Consider the following 17,150-nt stretch of genomic DNA (forward strand, 5'->3'; position numbering starts at 1 on the left):
CTCTTAGAGCAATACATGTAAGCATACACTGTTGGTTTGTGTTACATATTACCAAGCCCAACTAGTTATGCACACACTACTAACAGGCCCCACGGTCCTTTTTCTTTCCTCCTCCTCCCCTTCTTCTCCTCCATTTTGCAAACCCTTCTCTTTTCTTTTTTAAAAATTCTTAAATATTTTATTTTTAAGTGCACAATACAAAAACTAAAACAGCACTGATAACAGTCTATGGAGACTCTCAGTCATCCAGGTCCTGCTTGTCCAAAGTTGCTTTTTTTTCAAGAGGCAACTAGACTTTTTGGTTTTTTATGAGAATATTCTCACTTTCTCCATGACTCCTGAGCACAATGAAGAAGCAGTGCTCGTTAGAGGGGGTAGGAGTGGCCTCCAGATTAGGGCCCCAACTCTTGCTCCTCTCAAAAGTGGGTCCTCTGCTACTCTGTCAAGTAGAAGGCAAAGTTTACGTTTCTTGAACCATCTCAAGTCATTTATTTATTTATTTATTTATTTATTTATTTATTTATTGATTGATTGATTGGATTTGTATGCCGCCCCTCTCCTTTCCTGCCTTGGTCTCAAAATATAAATGTCACTTCTCTTTTCAGATAAGACAACAACCACCCTTGAACCTACAACCACTCCGACGCCACCTCCGCCCACCCAAGGTGGGTATCTCTAAGGCTGAAGCTTAAACTTCCCACTTTTGATGGGTTTGGGGTTTGGTTTCCAGTCCTGGAGTCCAGGAAGAGGAGAAAAACAGGAAATTAACTGGTGTCAATTACAAGGAAAAGTTTGAGATCCTTGAACCCCTCCAGGCTGTTAAAAACAGAGGAGGCACCCAAAACTCCATGGTTCCTGTCCGGTCTAAGTATATCCTCCCATTTCAAATGAACTGACAGCGGCCCTTTTAATTTATTATTAGAGTTGGAAGGGACCTTAAAGGTCATCTAGTCCACCCCCCTGCTCAAGCCTGTGTCTCATCTCCCTTTCTTCCTTCCAGAGTCCTGCCTGGTGTCGGGCGACCCTCATTATTACACTTTTGACAAGCAGACGCACCACTTCATGGGGAACTGCACCTACACTCTCTCCCAACTGTGTGACCGAAACAACTCTCGGCTCCCCTACTTCAACGTGGAAGCAAGCAACGAGCACCGAGGGGGCTACACACACGTCTCCTATGTTGAGAGTGTGCACGTTGACGTCTATGGCATCCGGGTCACCCTGGGAAAGGGAGGAAGAGTGACGGTAGGTGGAGCAGCTGCTGCTGTTGCTGCTGCGGACGGAGAGCTGTGCTTGGCTGTTGGGGCACGAAAGAGCACCATTGTTCCTGAGTCCCCTTCAGTCACGCCTGAACCTCTTTCTAGGTCGATGGGGAGCCAGTCATCGTCCCCTCCACCCCAATACCGGGTGTGGAGATCTTGCCCAGCGGCTTCTACACGGTGGTTTCTACAGATTTTGGGTTGAGAGTCAAGTTTGATGGCGACCACCAGGTGGAAGTGTCCCTCCTCAGCACATACAGGGGTGAGGTCTGCGGCATGTGCGGAAACTACAACGGGTATCCTTCTGACGACTTCCTGAACCCCGATGGGGAGCTAGAGCCTGACTCCACAAGCTTGGGCAACAGCTGGCAGGTGGCCAACCTCACCAGGTCCGTAGCTTATATCCCTGAACAGCATCTTTTGTCCAGGATGGAGATCGTAGGGTATTCAACCGCGGTCTTTCTATTGCTGCAGCTGTTCCTCTGGACCCGAGCCTGTCTGCACGGAGGATGAGAAAGACACGGCCGAAAGCAGCGGTTTCTGTGGACGCCTGACAGATATCAATGGACCATTCAGACATTGCCATAGCATCTTGGATCCAGCGGAGCATTTTGAAAGCTGCCTTTATGATCAGTGCGCCCTGCACTTAGACCCAGGCTCCCTCTGCAGGAGCTTGCAGTCCTACGCAGACGCCTGCCAGTCCCTGGGAGTTGCCATCGAACCCTGGCGGAACGCCACCTTCTGCCGTGAGTTTTGTGGCAGCAATACCCGTGGTCGGCCTTGAACATCTATAGAAACGGGGAGGTCGGGGGATCAACTGAAAGAGGGATGGTGGTTCTCTGTCCCTGTAAAGAAGATCACCCCCATTAAGAGAGGCACATATATCGCCACCTTCTCTCTTGGAGACCCACTGAATGTGACTCCTGCTTATCCTAGAAGGCAAATACCCTAAATCTCTGGCTGTGTTGAGGTATGTGCAGGGCAATCCTTGAGGTATCAAGGACATGTTCACAGAGAAATGCTGTATTGCACTAGATATACAGTAGATGTGAGTAATTGTCCAGTCACACACAGATAGTGTTTACTTTAACAAATACCGTAGTCCCGGTCATATACATTCAAATCAGTCAATCTCTAAAAGTACAGTAACCCTCTTACCAGTTTGTCTTTGTCGTATACATTCCACAAAGATATTACACCTTGCAAACACACCAATATATCAAAGCATAACACACAGAGATCGCCATCACGTCAAAGAGTCAATCAAAATGAAACAACAGAGAGAATCAGCCATGATCCATTACCTCCCTCTTATGGCAACTTGCAATACTACAGCCAATCAGAACACAGCATACATTTTAAAGCTATGTTACATCAATCCATACAACCATTCATTGTTAGCTTGTTTATATATTAGCAGCCCAACCATTTGGACAGAGTCCTCACAGGCTGGGATCCTGGAGATCAGGGAACGCCATGTAGGAAGGAAACAAGGAGGGGCTCCCATCCCAATCTCTTGAGGGATGCAGTGTGTCCTTGAGGACCAAACCTCCGGCACTGAGCTCATGGATATCTTCTTGCCTCCTGCAGCTGTTCAGTGCCCACTCAACAGCCACTATGACCCGTGTGCCAGCGCCTGTCCTTCCACCTGCAAGAACCCAAATTCTCCCAACACCTGCAACCTGCCGTGCACGGAAGCCTGCGTGTGCGACTCCGGGTTCTTCCTCTACCATGGCACCTGTGTGCCCAGCCATCAGTGTGGGTGCTGGCACCAGGGGAAGCATTACCCAGTGGGCTCCAGTTTTTGGACCGATGACACCTGCTCCACCAGATGCACCTGCCCCAGTCCAGGTGGCCAAATCAGCTGCTCTTCTGCTTCCTGCCCTGAGCATTATTACTGCGGAGTCCAAAATGGTGTCCCCGGCTGCTACCCACATACATACGGGGTCTGCCGCGTCCACAACGACCCTCATTACAACACCTTTGACAAAGAGACACACCACTTCATGGGCACCTGCACCTACACCCTGGCCAAGGTCTGTGGCAATGAGACAGGGCTGCCCTACTTTAACATCGAGGCCAAGAACGAACACCGTGGGAATCCCTCCGTCTCTTACGTCCAGCGGGTCCTGGTGGAGGTTTACGGGCACCGGATCGAGATTCTCAAAGGACACAAGAATCAAGTGCTGGTACACAAAGCAGTTTCTCCTTTCCTAGTTGTGCTCTGAAAGAGAAGGAAGCTATATTATTTCCCGATTCTCTACTGAATGGTTTCTGATTGGAAGGTTTGGGGGAAACCTTTTTTCTAATCTCTGGTGGAATCATAATCAGATCAAGGATAAGTGGGAACAAATGAGTAACAGCCTCTCCTCCTTCTTCATTTTTTTAATGACACTTCTTTTCCTGCTCCTGGAAATATATTCAGAGTCCGTATTTCTGTTTGGGGGCTTAGTAATGGGGAACCCAACTCTTCCCATCTTGATTATTGTTAAATGGTCCCTTCCTTGGGAAAGAGAGTTACAATTCGTGTCTTACTCCTCGTAGGTGAACAAAGTGCTTTCAAGGCTTTCTGTGCGCAAGCTGGACAATGCCCTGACAGTGGACATCAACGGACGCTACGTGACCCTAAAAACAGATTTCGGGCTGATTGTCTCTTACGACACGGTTCACTCAGTGGAGATCAGGGTCCCCACGGACTTCTTCAACAAGACCTGCGGCATGTGTGGAAACTTCAACAGCCGCCGGCAGGATGACAGCATGATGCCCAACGGAGAGCAAGCCAAGAATTCCAATGAGCTGGGAAACAGCTGGCAGGTGCCCAATGCAGAGTACGATCCTCCAGGTTGTAAAGGCCCACCAATCTCACCACCTTGTCCCCCAGAGCTGAAGGAACTCTATGGGACAGAGGCCTATTGCGGGCAGCTTACCAGTCACCAAAGACCGTTGGCAGTTTGCCATTCTGCCATCAACCCCGACAGTGTCTTCGAGAGTTGCGTCTATGATCTGTGTGAACTGCATGGGTCTCAGCAGGCCTTGTGTGGTGCTTTGGAGGCGTACGCTGATGCCTGCCAAAGAGTTGGCGTGCAGCTTCCCGACTGGAGGAATGGCACTTCCTGCAGTGAGTATCCACTTAGAATACCCTAAAAGATGAGCAGTGGACATAGTTGGGGAAAGCTGTGGAAGGGCAGTTATGGACTCGCTTGTCGTCAGGTGGTGATTGGGGTGGGGGTGGGCCATCAGCTTAGCTATTGCGCCATCTGGCAAGCCATCTATCCACGGGATTCCACGGCTCCCTCCGTCATGACCCTCTTGGCAATGTGGTTCCCTGAGGAGGTAGAATCAAGGCAGCATCACTGGTAGCTTCCTTTATCCACAGCAAGCGAGGCCGAAAAGCTGCTCACCTTGAGTGTGGCCTTGGGAAGCGCACTTCACTTTCTGGGTGGTTCTTCCTTTGTTTTGTAGAAATCCCTTGCGGTGGTCACAGCCATTACAACGTGTGTGCCACGTCCTGTCCCGCCACCTGTTCCAATCCATCGGCTCCGTGGAACTGCACCAAGCCTTGCGTGGAGGCCTGCGAATGCGACGGAGGCTTTGTCCTAAGCGGAGCACAATGTGTGCCCCAGGAGGATTGCGGCTGTGTCCATGGAGATCAATATTATGAGGTTTGTTCCCAAGCCACGTCTGGGGCCATGACAGGCTCTGCAGCCACTTTCACAACAGCGCAGGCGCCTCACCTTTTCCTTTGGCTTTTCTCCAACAGAAAGGAGAGACCTTCTGGCAGCCGGGTTGCGTCGGCCGATGTCACTGTGGAGAACATGGCAACTTGACCTGCAACCCAGACAGTTGCAAAAAAGACCAAGTCTGTAAAGTGCAGAATGGCATCCTGGGATGCTACATTCCAGACAAGGCCACCTGTCACATCTACGGAGACCCTCACTACGTCACCTTCGATGGGCGACTCTATCATTTCCAGGGTGGGTGCAACTACACCGCAGTGCAAATCTGCAGCAACTCCTCCGAGCGCTTCTCCGTCACCACTCGGAACGAACATCGCTCCAGCCCACACTGGACGGCTCTCAACTCTGTGGCCATCTCGCTCAGAAACACCCACCTGGCTCTGAGGAAGAACAAAGAGGTCTACGTGAGTATTGCACCCTGAAGCATTGCGCAAGGGCAAGTGACCATAGGAGTTGTCCAGGAATATATACAGTCGTATGGACGATGCCAAGTTAATAAGGCCCTGATGCTGGTGCTGCGGTAGTGACACCAGATTTGGTAGCATCGTGTGCTGGATAGGAATGTACAGTCGGAGGCTTTGCAAGGTCCTCCGGCCATCCTTCCAGCTGTGTGGGGGAGGTGGTCATGCAGGAGGATGTGGTAAAATACAAGCACTTGTGGTCCGCTCCAGAAATCCCATGGCATGAAGCTCCTTCTTCCGGTATAGGAGAATATTTGTAACTCGTGGATGAAATGAGGGCCCCCGGGGGGGGGGGTTAAAGCTGTCACTAAGGACCCCTGACTCTTTTCCCTCCCTACAGCTGAATGGGGCCAAAGTGGATCTTCCTCTGAGGCTACAGTCAGTCATTCAGGTGGAGGAACAGCTTCCGTACGTGGTTGTTGACAGCCCCCTTGGCTTTCGGGTGATGTTTGATGGGGACCATCAGCTGCTTATCCAAGTGGATGAGAGATACCAGGGACACCTCTGTGGGCTGTGCGGCACGTACTCGGGCAGCCAGCTGGATGATTTCCAACAGCCAGATGGGATGCTGGTGACCGACGCCAACCAATTTGGCAACAGCTGGAGAGTGGAAGATGAGGATTGGGGGTAAGTGGCTGTGACCAACAAGGTGCTTTCAGGGGTCCACCATGTTTTCCGGATGGGGTTCTCGGATACCGACTGTGAAATCGGAATCGGTCAGCCCGTTGAACACACACGGTGCAGTATCTTGTATAACGATAAGGATCCCAACTTATTAGAGGAAAGGAACTCAAAAAAGTTCCTTTTTAAAGGAGACACAGTTGTTCTTCATTCAATTCTTCAGCACTTGCAGCCTCCTAGGGCCAGAACATGACGTCCAATTGAGCCAAAAAAAAAATCTATGTACATTTCCCTTTGGCCATCGAAACAAAAAGTGTTTTAATGTTGGCTTTTCTTTTGTCTCTAGCTGTTCCCCGGATCCTCCCATAGATCCACCCCACTGCGACCCCGTGCAAGAGGCAGTGGTCGAAGCTCTGTGCAGAGTGATTCTGTCCTCCAACGGGCCTTTCAGCGCCTGCCACGGCAGCCTCCCTCCTCAGCTGTACTTTGAAAGCTGCGTGTATGACCAGTGTGCCACTGGGGGAGACCAAGGGCAGCTGTGCCGAAGCCTGGAAGCCTATGCCACGGCATGCGAAGAGAACGGGGCCGACCTTGGGGACTGGGAAAAGGAGACTGTCTGTGAGTAGAGCTGTTGTACGGCTTGGGTATATCCCCGCTAGCCTGAATGTGAAAAGGGGGAGCTACAATCAGATCTCAGTGAGAACACCTGGGGCGAGTTCCCCTCCCCACCAGCCTGCGTCACCTCTGGCACAGTGAGCACTTGGTTGACCCTCTCCTTTCCCCCCATGCTCCCCTTGGAACAAAGCAGGGCCAGCCGTGACGCCTCTCTGGTGCCTTCCTTGACATTTTCCTAGCTTTTGCCAAGGTTCTTGTTAGTCAGGGGGAATGGAAGAGGCAGACAGAAGGGGCTTCAGAACAAGAGCTCTTCATTTGGCAACAATTGACACTCCAGCAGAAGATCCATCTGAGGGCCCGCCCTTTTATAGGGAGCCGCCAGACAGTCTAGCCAATCAGCAGCTGGTATTTTCCCTCCAGAATGGAGGGCCGGACTGAGGCCTGGGTGCTTCTCTCTGAGAGTGGAGCAATTCTGCTTGAAGGTTGCCTGGAATTGTCAGAGGGGAAAGGCCAAACGTTTGGGGGCAGGTTGAGTGTCTTCCTCTCATTAGCCGTGGCCGTGATCCTTCTCCCTCTTTGCAAGGAATTGTGCAGGAGGGAGTCTGTGCTCCTGACTGGACACACGGAAGGGCAGTCCAAGGCCTGGCTCTCCCTCCCCTTTTCCTGTGCAGCCTGTCAGTCTTTCTCCCTGTGCGTGAAACACAATAGAGAGGGGATCAGACCTGACCATAACTGCCACCTCTGGAGGTTCCCCCGTTGGTCTGAACCTTCCCGCCTCAGGGGAATCTCCTCCAAGCCAGAGAAGGGCCATTCTCCAGTTGTCCCTTGAATCTTTAAGCCAATGATGTCCCTGCAGTGGACATCGTAGATAACGAATATCCCTAAAAATTCCACTCTCAGCCGAAACCCTTCAAGCCCAGGCGAACCTGCTCAAAGCCAGAGTTGATCCAGTCACCAATTGTCTTCTTCTGTCTTTCACGCAATGACGTTCCTCCTGAGACCTGGACACTGATTCATGTTGACCAGGGAGAAAGGACTGCGGGGGGAATGATGTCCTCAGCTGTGGCTTGAGAGTCCATGGAGCTCCGGTCCTTATAACTTGTCCCACACGCACAGAAGTATTTTCTCTTTGTGGAAACATTTCTGGTGGAGATCCAGAGAGTTCTGGCCAATGGGTGCTGAACATTGCACAGAGCTGCCCAAAACAGCCACCCCATTTTGCCAGCTGCCATTTCTGTCACCCCCAGTCCATCGAACTCTCTGTGTCACCGGCTGCCTCCACTGCCGCCCCCCCCCCCCTTAGCCCTTTCAAGATTTCCAGATCTTCCTTCCAACGACACACCCCGGTCTCCTTTCTGTTGTGTTCCCAGGTTCCTCACTCCCTTGCGAGTTCTCCTGCACTTTTGAGAAGGATTTCTGTTCCTGGATACAATCATCCACTAACCAATTTGACTGGAGACGGCACAAAGGCCCAACGCCCTCGCCAGACACAGGACCTATGTATGACCACACCACTGGAGGTGAGACTGGGTCCTTCCCAAGTTCCCAGAGGAACAAATCCTTGTCCTTCTTTGGTAGCACATTATAGCCAGGAAGAGCCTTTTGCCTGAGGGAATCCAATAGCTGCTCAGTGTAGGAATTCCAACTGTTGAATCTCCAAGAGGGGAACAATTGTTTTATTCCTTTCAACCCTTGGGTAGCACACAACTCAGTCCATAGGAGTGTACGGGGTGCATAAGAAGAAAACAAGGGCCAAAATGGGACCATAATCAAGAAACACGAATCTTTCTCTTTAAAACATCCCCCCCCCAAGAAAAAAATAATCTGTCACTCATCAACGGAGAGTTCTGATCATGGTGGGCTAAAGGCCTGGGAGATATTGATCCTCTGCTTGGACCCGTCCACCAGTTTCCTTCCTGCCCTCCAACGGAGGGATTGAAACACGCAGAGCTGGATGTTTTGCAGTTGCCGCCTCTCTGCTCCCAGATGGTCCCCTGGCTGCCCTCCCATCTGGGCTACCTTCCCCGAAGGAGTCCGCCTTGTGAGATGGAGATGTGGGGCCCACAGGCCAAGGACAAGAGTCTTGCTGGACAGAGGTTGCAGCACTTGCCCCAGGGGTTTGTGTCCTTGGAAGTTCAAGGCCTCAGACCAGGAGAGAGTGACCTCTGAGGGACCCCAGGCAGCTTGGACTGCACTGGGCCGAGGAAGCCCCTTGCGCTGACCTCTGCTCTCTTCCTTTAGGGGGTTTCTTCATTTACCTGGAGGGAAACGATGCCAATCCTGGGGACGTGACACACTTGATCAGCCCCACTTGTGACCTTCAGGGGCCTGTGTGCTTCAGCTTCTGGTATCATATGTATGGCGTAAGCCGCACAATGGCCCTGCGCTTTTATGTCATCTTGGATGATGCCCCAGCTGTCCTGGTCTGGTCAGAAACGGGGAACAAGGGCAGCCGGTGGAGGAGAGCAGAATTCAGTTTACCTCACAAAGGCAAGGTGAAGGTAAGGCCGAGGGTGACCGCTTTACAGCCAAACATCTGGCTGATATCATGGCATTTGTCCCTATGTGAAACACACTGGAGGTCTTCTTCTCTTCCTAGATAAAGATGGAAGGAGAGCGGGGAGAGGACTTCCGCAGTGACGTGGCCGTGGATGACATCTCTGTACAGGAGGGTTATTGCCCACGTAAGTTGTCAAACTTTATTCCTTTCTTGGAGGTGGGACCTGAAGAAGGATCAGCTGAGAGAAACATTTCTGGTCATGTTCCACAATTCGGGGTTTTCCCCAGTGTGAATAAGGAGGGACCCAAATTCCTAGGAATCTATTCCAAGGGTTTAAGTCTTACCTCGGTTAACATAAGGGTGGCTTCAGAGGGTGGCTCATGTGAGGGAGATCTTCTTCTTCTTCTTCTTCCCCCTCCTCCTCCTTCTTCTCCCTTCTCCTTCCTCCTCTCTCCCTCCCCTTCTCTTTCTCCTTCTCCTAGGTTTCATTCATTTTTTGGTGTTTCAACATCTCAGGTCTGGGCAGGTTTCCTGCCTTGGACTCAAGATATAAATGTCACTTCCCTTTTCAGATGAGCCATCAACCACCCCTGAACCTACAACCACTCCGACGCCACCTCCGCCCACCCAAGGTGGGTATCTCTAAGGCTGAAGCTTAAACTTCCCACTTTTGATGGGTTTGGGGTTTGGTTTCCAGTCCTGGCGTCCAGGAAGAGGAGAAAAACAGGAAATTAACTGGTGTCAATTACAAGGAAAAGTTTGAGATCCTTGAACCCCTCCAGGCTGTTAAAAACGGAGGAGGCACCCAAAACTCCATGGTTCCTGTCCGGTCTAAGTATATCCTCCCATTTCAAATGAGCTGACAGCGGCCCTTTTAATTTATTATTAGAGTTGGAAGGGACCTTAAAGGTCATCTAGTCCACCCCCCTGCTCAAGCCTGTGTCTCATCTCCCTTTCTTCCTTCCAGAGTCCTGCCTGGTGTCGGGCGACCCTCATTATTACACTTTTGACAAGCAGACGCACCACTTCATGGGCAACTGCACCTACACTCTCTCCCAACTGTGTGACCGAAACAACTCTCGGCTCCCCTACTTCAACGTGGAAGCAAGCAACGAGCACCGAGGGGGCTACACACACGTCTCCTATGTTGAGAGTGTGCACGTTGACATCTATGGCATCCGGGTCACCCTGGGAAAGGGAGGAAGAGTGACGGTAGGTGGAGCAGCTGCTGCTGTTGCTGCTGCGGACGGAGAGCTGTGCTTGGCTGTTGGGGCACGAAAGAGCACCATTGTTCCTGAGTCCCCTTCAGTCACGCCTGAACCTCTTTCTAGGTCGATGGGGAGCCAGTCATCGTCCCCTCCACCCCAATACCGGGTGTGGAGATCTTGCCCAGCGGCTTCTACACGGTGGTTTCTACAGATTTTGGGTTGAGAGTCAAGTTTGATGGCGACCACCAGGTGGAAGTGTCCCTCCTCAGCACATACAGGGGTGAGGTCTGCGGCATGTGCGGAAACTACAACGGGTATCCTTCTGACGACTTCCTGAACCCCGATGGGGAGCTAGAGCCTGACTCCACAAGCTTGGGCAACAGCTGGCAGGTGGCCAACCTCACCAGGTCCGTAGCTTATATCCCTGAACAGCATCTTTTGTCCAGGATGGAGATCGTAGGGTATTCAACCGCGGTCTTTCTATTGCTGCAGCTGTTCCTCTGGACCCGAGCCTGTCTGCACGGAGGATGAGAAAGACACGGCCGAAAGCAGCGGTTTCTGTGGACGCCTGACAGATATCAATGGACCATTCAGACATTGCCATAGAATCTTGGATCCAGCGGAGCATTTTGAAAGCTGCCTTTATGATCAGTGCGCCCTGCACTTAGACCCAGGCTCCCTCTGCAGGAGCTTGCAGTCCTACGCAGATGCCTGCCAGTCCCTGGGAGTTGCCATCGAACCCTGGCGGAACGCCACCTTCTGCCGTGAGTTTTGTGGCAGCAATACCCGTGGTCGGCCTTGAACATCTATAGAAACGGGGAGGTCGGGGGATCAACTGAAAGAGGGATGGTGGTTCTCTGTCCCTGTAAAGAAGATCACCCCCATTAAGAGAGGCACATATATCGCCACCTTCTCTCTTGGAGACCCACTGAATGTGACTCCTGCTTATCCTAGAAGGCAAATACCCTAAATCTCTGGCTGTGTTGAGGTATGTGCAGGGCAATCCTTGAGGTATCAAGGACATGTTCACAGAGAAATGCTGTATTGCACTAGATATACAGTAGATGTGAGTAATTGTCCAGTCACACACAGATAGTGTTTACTTTAACAAATACCGTAGTCCCGGTCATATACATTCAAATCAGTCAATCTCTAAAAGTACAGTAACCCTCTTACCAGTTTGTCTTTGTCGTATACATTCCACAAAGATATTACAGCTTGCAAACACACCAATATATCAAAGCATAACACACAGAGATCACCATCACGTCAAAGAGTCAATCAAAATGAAACAACAGAGAGAATCAGCCATGATCCATTACCTCCCTCTTATGGCAACTTGCAATACTACAGCCAATCAGAACACAGCATACATTTTAAAGCTATGTTACATCAATCCATACAACCATTCATTGTTAGCTTGTTTATATATTAGCAGCCCAACCATTTGGACAGAGTCCTCACAGGCTGGGATCCTGGAGATCAGGGAACGCCATGTAGGAAGGAAACAAGGAGGGGCTCCCATCCCAATCTCTTGAGGGATGCAGTGTGTCCTTGAGGACCAAACCTCCGGCACTGAGCTCATGGATATCTTCTTGCCTCCTGCAGCTGTTCAGTGCCCACTCAACAGCCACTATGACCCGTGTGCCAGCGCCTGTCCTTCCACCTGCAAGAACCCAAATTCTCCCAACACCTGCAACCTGCCGTGCACGGAAGCCTGCGTGTGCGACTCCGGGTTCTTCCTCTACCATGGCACCTGTGTGCCCAGCCATCAGTGTGGGTGCTGGCACCAGGGGAAGCATTACCCAGTGGGCTCCAGTTTTTGGACCGATGACACCTGCTCCACCAGATGCACCTGCCCCAGTCCAGGTGGCCAAATCAGCTGCTCTTCTGCTTCCTGCCCTGAGCATTATTACTGCGGAGTCCAAAATGGTGTCCCCGGCTGCTACCCACATACATACGGGGTCTGCCGCGTCCACAACGACCCTCATTACAACACCTTTGACAAAGAGACACACCACTTCATGGGCACCTGCACCTACACCCTGGCCAAGGTCTGTGGCAATGAGACAGGGCTGCCCTACTTTAACATCGAGGCCAAGAACGAACACCGTGGGAATCCCTCCGTCTCTTACGTCCAGCGGGTCCTGGTGGAGGTTTACGGGCACCGGATCGAGATTCTCAAAGGACACAAGAATCAAGTGCTGGTACACAAAGCAGTTTCTCCTTTCCTAGTTGTGCTCTGAAAGAGAAGGAAGCTATATTATTTCCCGATTCTCTACTGAATGGTTTCTGATTGGAAGGTTTGGGGGAAACCTTTTTTCTAATCTCTGGTGGAATCATAATCAGATCAAGGATAAGTGGGAACAAATGAGTAACAGCCTCTCCTCCTTCTTCATTTTTTTAATGACACTTCTTTTCCTGCTCCTGGAAATATATTCAGAGTCCGTATTTCTGTTTGGGGGCTTAGTAATGGGGAACCCAACTCTTCCCATCTTGATTATTGTTAAATGGTCCCTTCCTTGGGAAAGAGAGTTACAATTCGTGTCTTACTCCTCGTAGGTGAACAAAGTGCTTTCAAGGCTTTCTGTGCGCAAGCTGGACAATGCCCTGACAGTGGACATCAACGGACGCTACGTGACCCTAAAAACAGATTTCGGGCTGATTGTCTCTTACGACACGGTTCACTCAGTGGAGATCAGGGTCCCCACGGACTTCTTCAACAAGACCTGCGGCATGTGTGGAAACTTCAACAGCCGCCGGCAGGATGACAGCATGATGCCCAACGGAGAGCAAGCCAAGAATTCCAATGAGCTGGGAAACAGCTGGCAGGTGCCCAATGCAGAGTACGATCCTCCAGGTTGTAAAGGCCCACCAATCTCACCACCTTGTCCCCCAGAGCTGAAGGAACTCTATGGGACAGAGGCCTATTGCGGGCAGCTTACCAGTCACCAAAGACCGTTGGCAGTTTGCCATTCTGCCATCAACCCCGACAGTGTCTTCGAGAGTTGCGTCTATGATCTGTGTGAACTGCATGGGTCTCAGCAGGCCTTGTGTGGTGCTTTGGAGGCGTACGCTGATGCCTGCCAAAGAGTTGGCGTGCAGCTTCCCGACTGGAGGAATGGCACTTCCTGCAGTGAGTATCCACTTAGAATACCCTAAAAGATGAGCAGTGGACATAGTTGGGGAAAGCTGTGGAAGGGCAGTTATGGACTCGCTTGTCGTCAGGTGGTGATTGGGGTGGGGGTGGGCCATCAGCTTAGCTATTGCGCCATCTGGCAAGCCATCTATCCACGGGATTCCACGGCTCCCTCCGTCATGACCCTCTTGGCAATGTGGTTCCCTGAGGAGGTAGAATCAAGGCAGCATCACTGGTAGCTTCCTTTATCCACAGCAAGCGAGGCCGAAAAGCTGCTCACCTTGAGTGTGGCCTTGGGAAGCGCACTTCACTTTCTGGGTGGTTCTTCCTTTGTTTTGTAGAAATCCCTTGCGGTGGTCACAGCCATTACAACGTGTGTGCCACGTCCTGTCCCGCCACCTGTTCCAATCCATCGGCTCCGTGGAACTGCACCAAGCCTTGCGTGGAGGCCTGCGAATGCGACGGAGGCTTTGTCCTAAGCGGAGCACAATGTGTGCCCCAGGAGGATTGCGGCTGTGTCCATGGAGATCAATATTATGAGGTTTGTTCCCAAGCCACGTCTGGGGCCATGACAGGCTCTGCAGCCACTTTCACAACAGCGCAGGCGCCTCACCTTTTCCTTTGGCTTTTCTCCAACAGAAAGGAGAGACCTTCTGGCAGCCGGGTTGCGTCGGCCGATGTCACTGTGGAGAACATGGCAACTTGACCTGCAACCCAGACAGTTGCAAAAAAGACCAAGTCTGTAAAGTGCAGAATGGCATCCTGGGATGCTACATTCCAGACAAGGCCACCTGTCACATCTACGGAGACCCTCACTACGTCACCTTCGATGGGCGACTCTATCATTTCCAGGGTGGGTGCAACTACACCGCAGTGCAAATCTGCAGCAACTCCTCCGAGCGCTTCTCCGTCACCACTCGGAACGAACATCGCTCCAGCCCACACTGGACGGCTCTCAACTCTGTGGCCATCTCGCTCAGAAACACCCACCTGGCTCTGAGGAAGAACAAAGAGGTCTACGTGAGTATTGCACCCTGAAGCATTGCGCAAGGGCAAGTGACCATAGGAGTTGTCCAGGAATATATACAGTCGTATGGACGATGCCAAGTTAATAAGGCCCTGATGCTGGTGCTGCGGTAGTGACACCAGATTTGGTAGCATCGTGTGCTGGATAGGAATGTACAGTCGGAGGCTTTGCAAGGTCCTCCGGCCATCCTTCCAGCTGTGTGGGGGAGGTGGTCATGCAGGAGGATGTGGTAAAATACAAGCACTTGTGGTCCGCTCCAGAAATCCCATGGCATGAAGCTCCTTCTTCCGGTATAGGAGAATATTTGTAACTCGTGGATGAAATGAGGGCCCCCGGGGGGGGGGGTTAAAGCTGTCACTAAGGACCCCTGACTCTTTTCCCTCCCTACAGCTGAATGGGGCCAAAGTGGATCTTCCTCTGAGGCTACAGTCAGTCATTCAGGTGGAGGAACAGCTTCCGTACGTGGTTGTTGACAGCCCCCTTGGCTTTCGGGTGATGTTTGATGGGGACCATCAGCTGCTTATCCAAGTGGATGAGAGATACCAGGGACACCTCTGTGGGCTGTGCGGCACGTACTCGGGCAGCCAGCTGGATGATTTCCAACAGCCAGATGGGATGCTGGTGACCGACGCCAACCAATTTGGCAACAGCTGGAGAGTGGAAGATGAGGATTGGGGGTAAGTGGCTGTGACCAACAAGGTGCTTTCAGGGGTCCACCATGTTTTCCGGATGGGGTTCTCGGATACCGACTGTGAAATCGGAATCGGTCAGCCCGTTGAACACACACGGTGCAGTATCTTGTATAACGATAAGGATCCCAACTTATTAGAGGAAAGGAACTCAAAAAAGTTCCTTTTTAAAGGAGACACAGTTGTTCTTCATTCAATTCTTCAGCACTTGCAGCCTCCTAGGGCCAGAACATGACGTCCAATTGAGCCAAAAAAAAAATCTATGTACATTTCCCTTTGGCCATCGAAACAAAAAGTGTTTTAATGTTGGCTTTTCTTTTGTCTCTAGCTGTTCCCCGGATCCTCCCATAGATCCACCCCACTGCGACCCCGTGCAAGAGGCAGTGGTCGAAGCTCTGTGCAGAGTGATTCTGTCCTCCAACGGGCCTTTCAGCGCCTGCCACGGCAGCCTCCCTCCTCAGCTGTACTTTGAAAGCTGCGTGTATGACCAGTGTGCCACTGGGGGAGACCAAGGGCAGCTGTGCCGAAGCCTGGAAGCCTATGCCACGGCATGCGAAGAGAACGGGGCCGACCTTGGGGACTGGGAAAAGGAGACTGTCTGTGAGTAGAGCTGTTGTACGGCTTGGGTATATCCCCGCTAGCCTGAATGTGAAAAGGGGGAGCTACAATCAGATCTCAGTGAGAACACCTGGGGCGAGTTCCCCTCCCCACCAGCCTGCGTCACCTCTGGCACAGTGAGCACTTGGTTGACCCTCTCCTTTCCCCCCATGCTCCCCTTGGAACAAAGCAGGGCCAGCCGTGACGCCTCTCTGGTGCCTTCCTTGACATTTTCCTAGCTTTTGCCAAGGTTCTTGTTAGTCAGGGGGAATGGAAGAGGCAGACAGAAGGGGCTTCAGAACAAGAGCTCTTCATTTGGCAACAATTGACACTCCAGCAGAAGATCCATCTGAGGGCCCGCCCTTTTATAGGGAGCCGCCAGACAGTCTAGCCAATCAGCAGCTGGTATTTTCCCTCCAGAATGGAGGGCCGGACTGAGGCCTGGGTGCTTCTCTCTGAGAGTGGAGCAATTCTGCTTGAAGGTTGCCTGGAATTGTCAGAGGGGAAAGGCCAAACGTTTGGGGGCAGGTTGAGTGTCTTCCTCTCATTAGCCGTGGCCGTGATCCTTCTCCCTCTTTGCAAGGAATTGTGCAGGAGGGAGTCTGTGCTCCTGACTGGACACACGGAAGGGCAGTCCAAGGCCTGGCTCTCCCTCCCCTTTCCCTGTGCAGCCTGTCAGTCTTTCTCCCTGTGCGTGAAACACAATAGAGAGGGGATCAGACCTGACCATAACTGCCACCTCTGGAGGTTCCCCCGTTGGTCTGAACCTTCCCGCCTCAGGGGAATCTCCTCCAAGCCAGAGAAGGGCCATTCTCCAGTTGTCCCTTGAATCTTTAAGCCAATGATGTCCCTGCAGTGGACATCGTAGATAACGAATATCCCTAAAAATTCCACTCTCAGCCGAAACCCTTCAAGCCCAGGCGAACCTGCTCAAAGCCAGAGTTGATCTAGTCACCAATTGTCTTCTTCTGTCTTTCACGCAATGACGTTCCTCCTGAGACCTGGACACTGATTCATGTTGACCAGGGAGAAAGGACTGCGGGGGGAATGATGTCCTCAGCTGTGGCTTGAGAGTCCATGGAGCTCCGGTCCTTATAACTTGTCCCACACGCACAGAAGTATTTTCTCTTTGTGGAAACATTTCTGGTGGAGATCCAGAGAGTTCTGGCCAATGGGTGCTGAACATTGCACAGAGCTGCCCAAAACAGCCACCCCATTTTGCCAGCTGCCATTTCTGTCACCCCCAGTCCATCGAACTCTCTGTGTCACCGGCTGCCTCCACTGCCGCCCCCCCCCC

The 17,150-nt window shown here is 51.7% G+C and overlaps 1 protein-coding gene across 1 annotated transcript in view; it reads left to right on the plus strand.

The window, feature by feature from the left end:
- The first annotated feature begins 331 nt into the window (after positions 1–331).
- The window catches only part of LOC139168639 (IgGFc-binding protein-like), a 60,338-nt gene continuing 43,519 nt past the window's right edge, over positions 332–17,150 (plus strand). The window contains exons 1-23 of the mRNA XM_070754261.1: positions 332–374; positions 606–665; positions 1,001–1,245; positions 1,365–1,631; positions 1,702–2,005; positions 2,850–3,448; positions 3,804–4,377; positions 4,722–4,921; positions 5,020–5,400; positions 5,798–6,084; positions 6,425–6,696; positions 8,064–8,213; positions 8,935–9,194; positions 9,293–9,355; positions 10,346–10,405; positions 10,525–10,808; positions 10,894–11,165; positions 12,010–12,608; positions 12,964–13,537; positions 13,882–14,081; positions 14,180–14,560; positions 14,958–15,244; positions 15,585–15,748. Coding sequence (XP_070610362.1) covers positions 332–374; positions 606–665; positions 1,001–1,245; positions 1,365–1,631; positions 1,702–2,005; positions 2,850–3,448; positions 3,804–4,377; positions 4,722–4,921; positions 5,020–5,400; positions 5,798–6,084; positions 6,425–6,696; positions 8,064–8,213; positions 8,935–9,194; positions 9,293–9,355; positions 10,346–10,405; positions 10,525–10,808; positions 10,894–11,165; positions 12,010–12,608; positions 12,964–13,537; positions 13,882–14,081; positions 14,180–14,560; positions 14,958–15,244; positions 15,585–15,748 — 6,526 coding nt within the window. The remainder of the gene's footprint in view (positions 375–605; positions 666–1,000; positions 1,246–1,364; positions 1,632–1,701; positions 2,006–2,849; positions 3,449–3,803; positions 4,378–4,721; positions 4,922–5,019; positions 5,401–5,797; positions 6,085–6,424; positions 6,697–8,063; positions 8,214–8,934; positions 9,195–9,292; positions 9,356–10,345; positions 10,406–10,524; positions 10,809–10,893; positions 11,166–12,009; positions 12,609–12,963; positions 13,538–13,881; positions 14,082–14,179; positions 14,561–14,957; positions 15,245–15,584; positions 15,749–17,150) is intronic.

The sequence above is a fragment of the Erythrolamprus reginae genome, chromosome 5, assembly GCF_031021105.1.
Source record: "Erythrolamprus reginae isolate rEryReg1 chromosome 5, rEryReg1.hap1, whole genome shotgun sequence".
In the NCBI taxonomy this organism is placed as follows: Eukaryota; Metazoa; Chordata; class Lepidosauria; order Squamata; family Dipsadidae; genus Erythrolamprus; species Erythrolamprus reginae.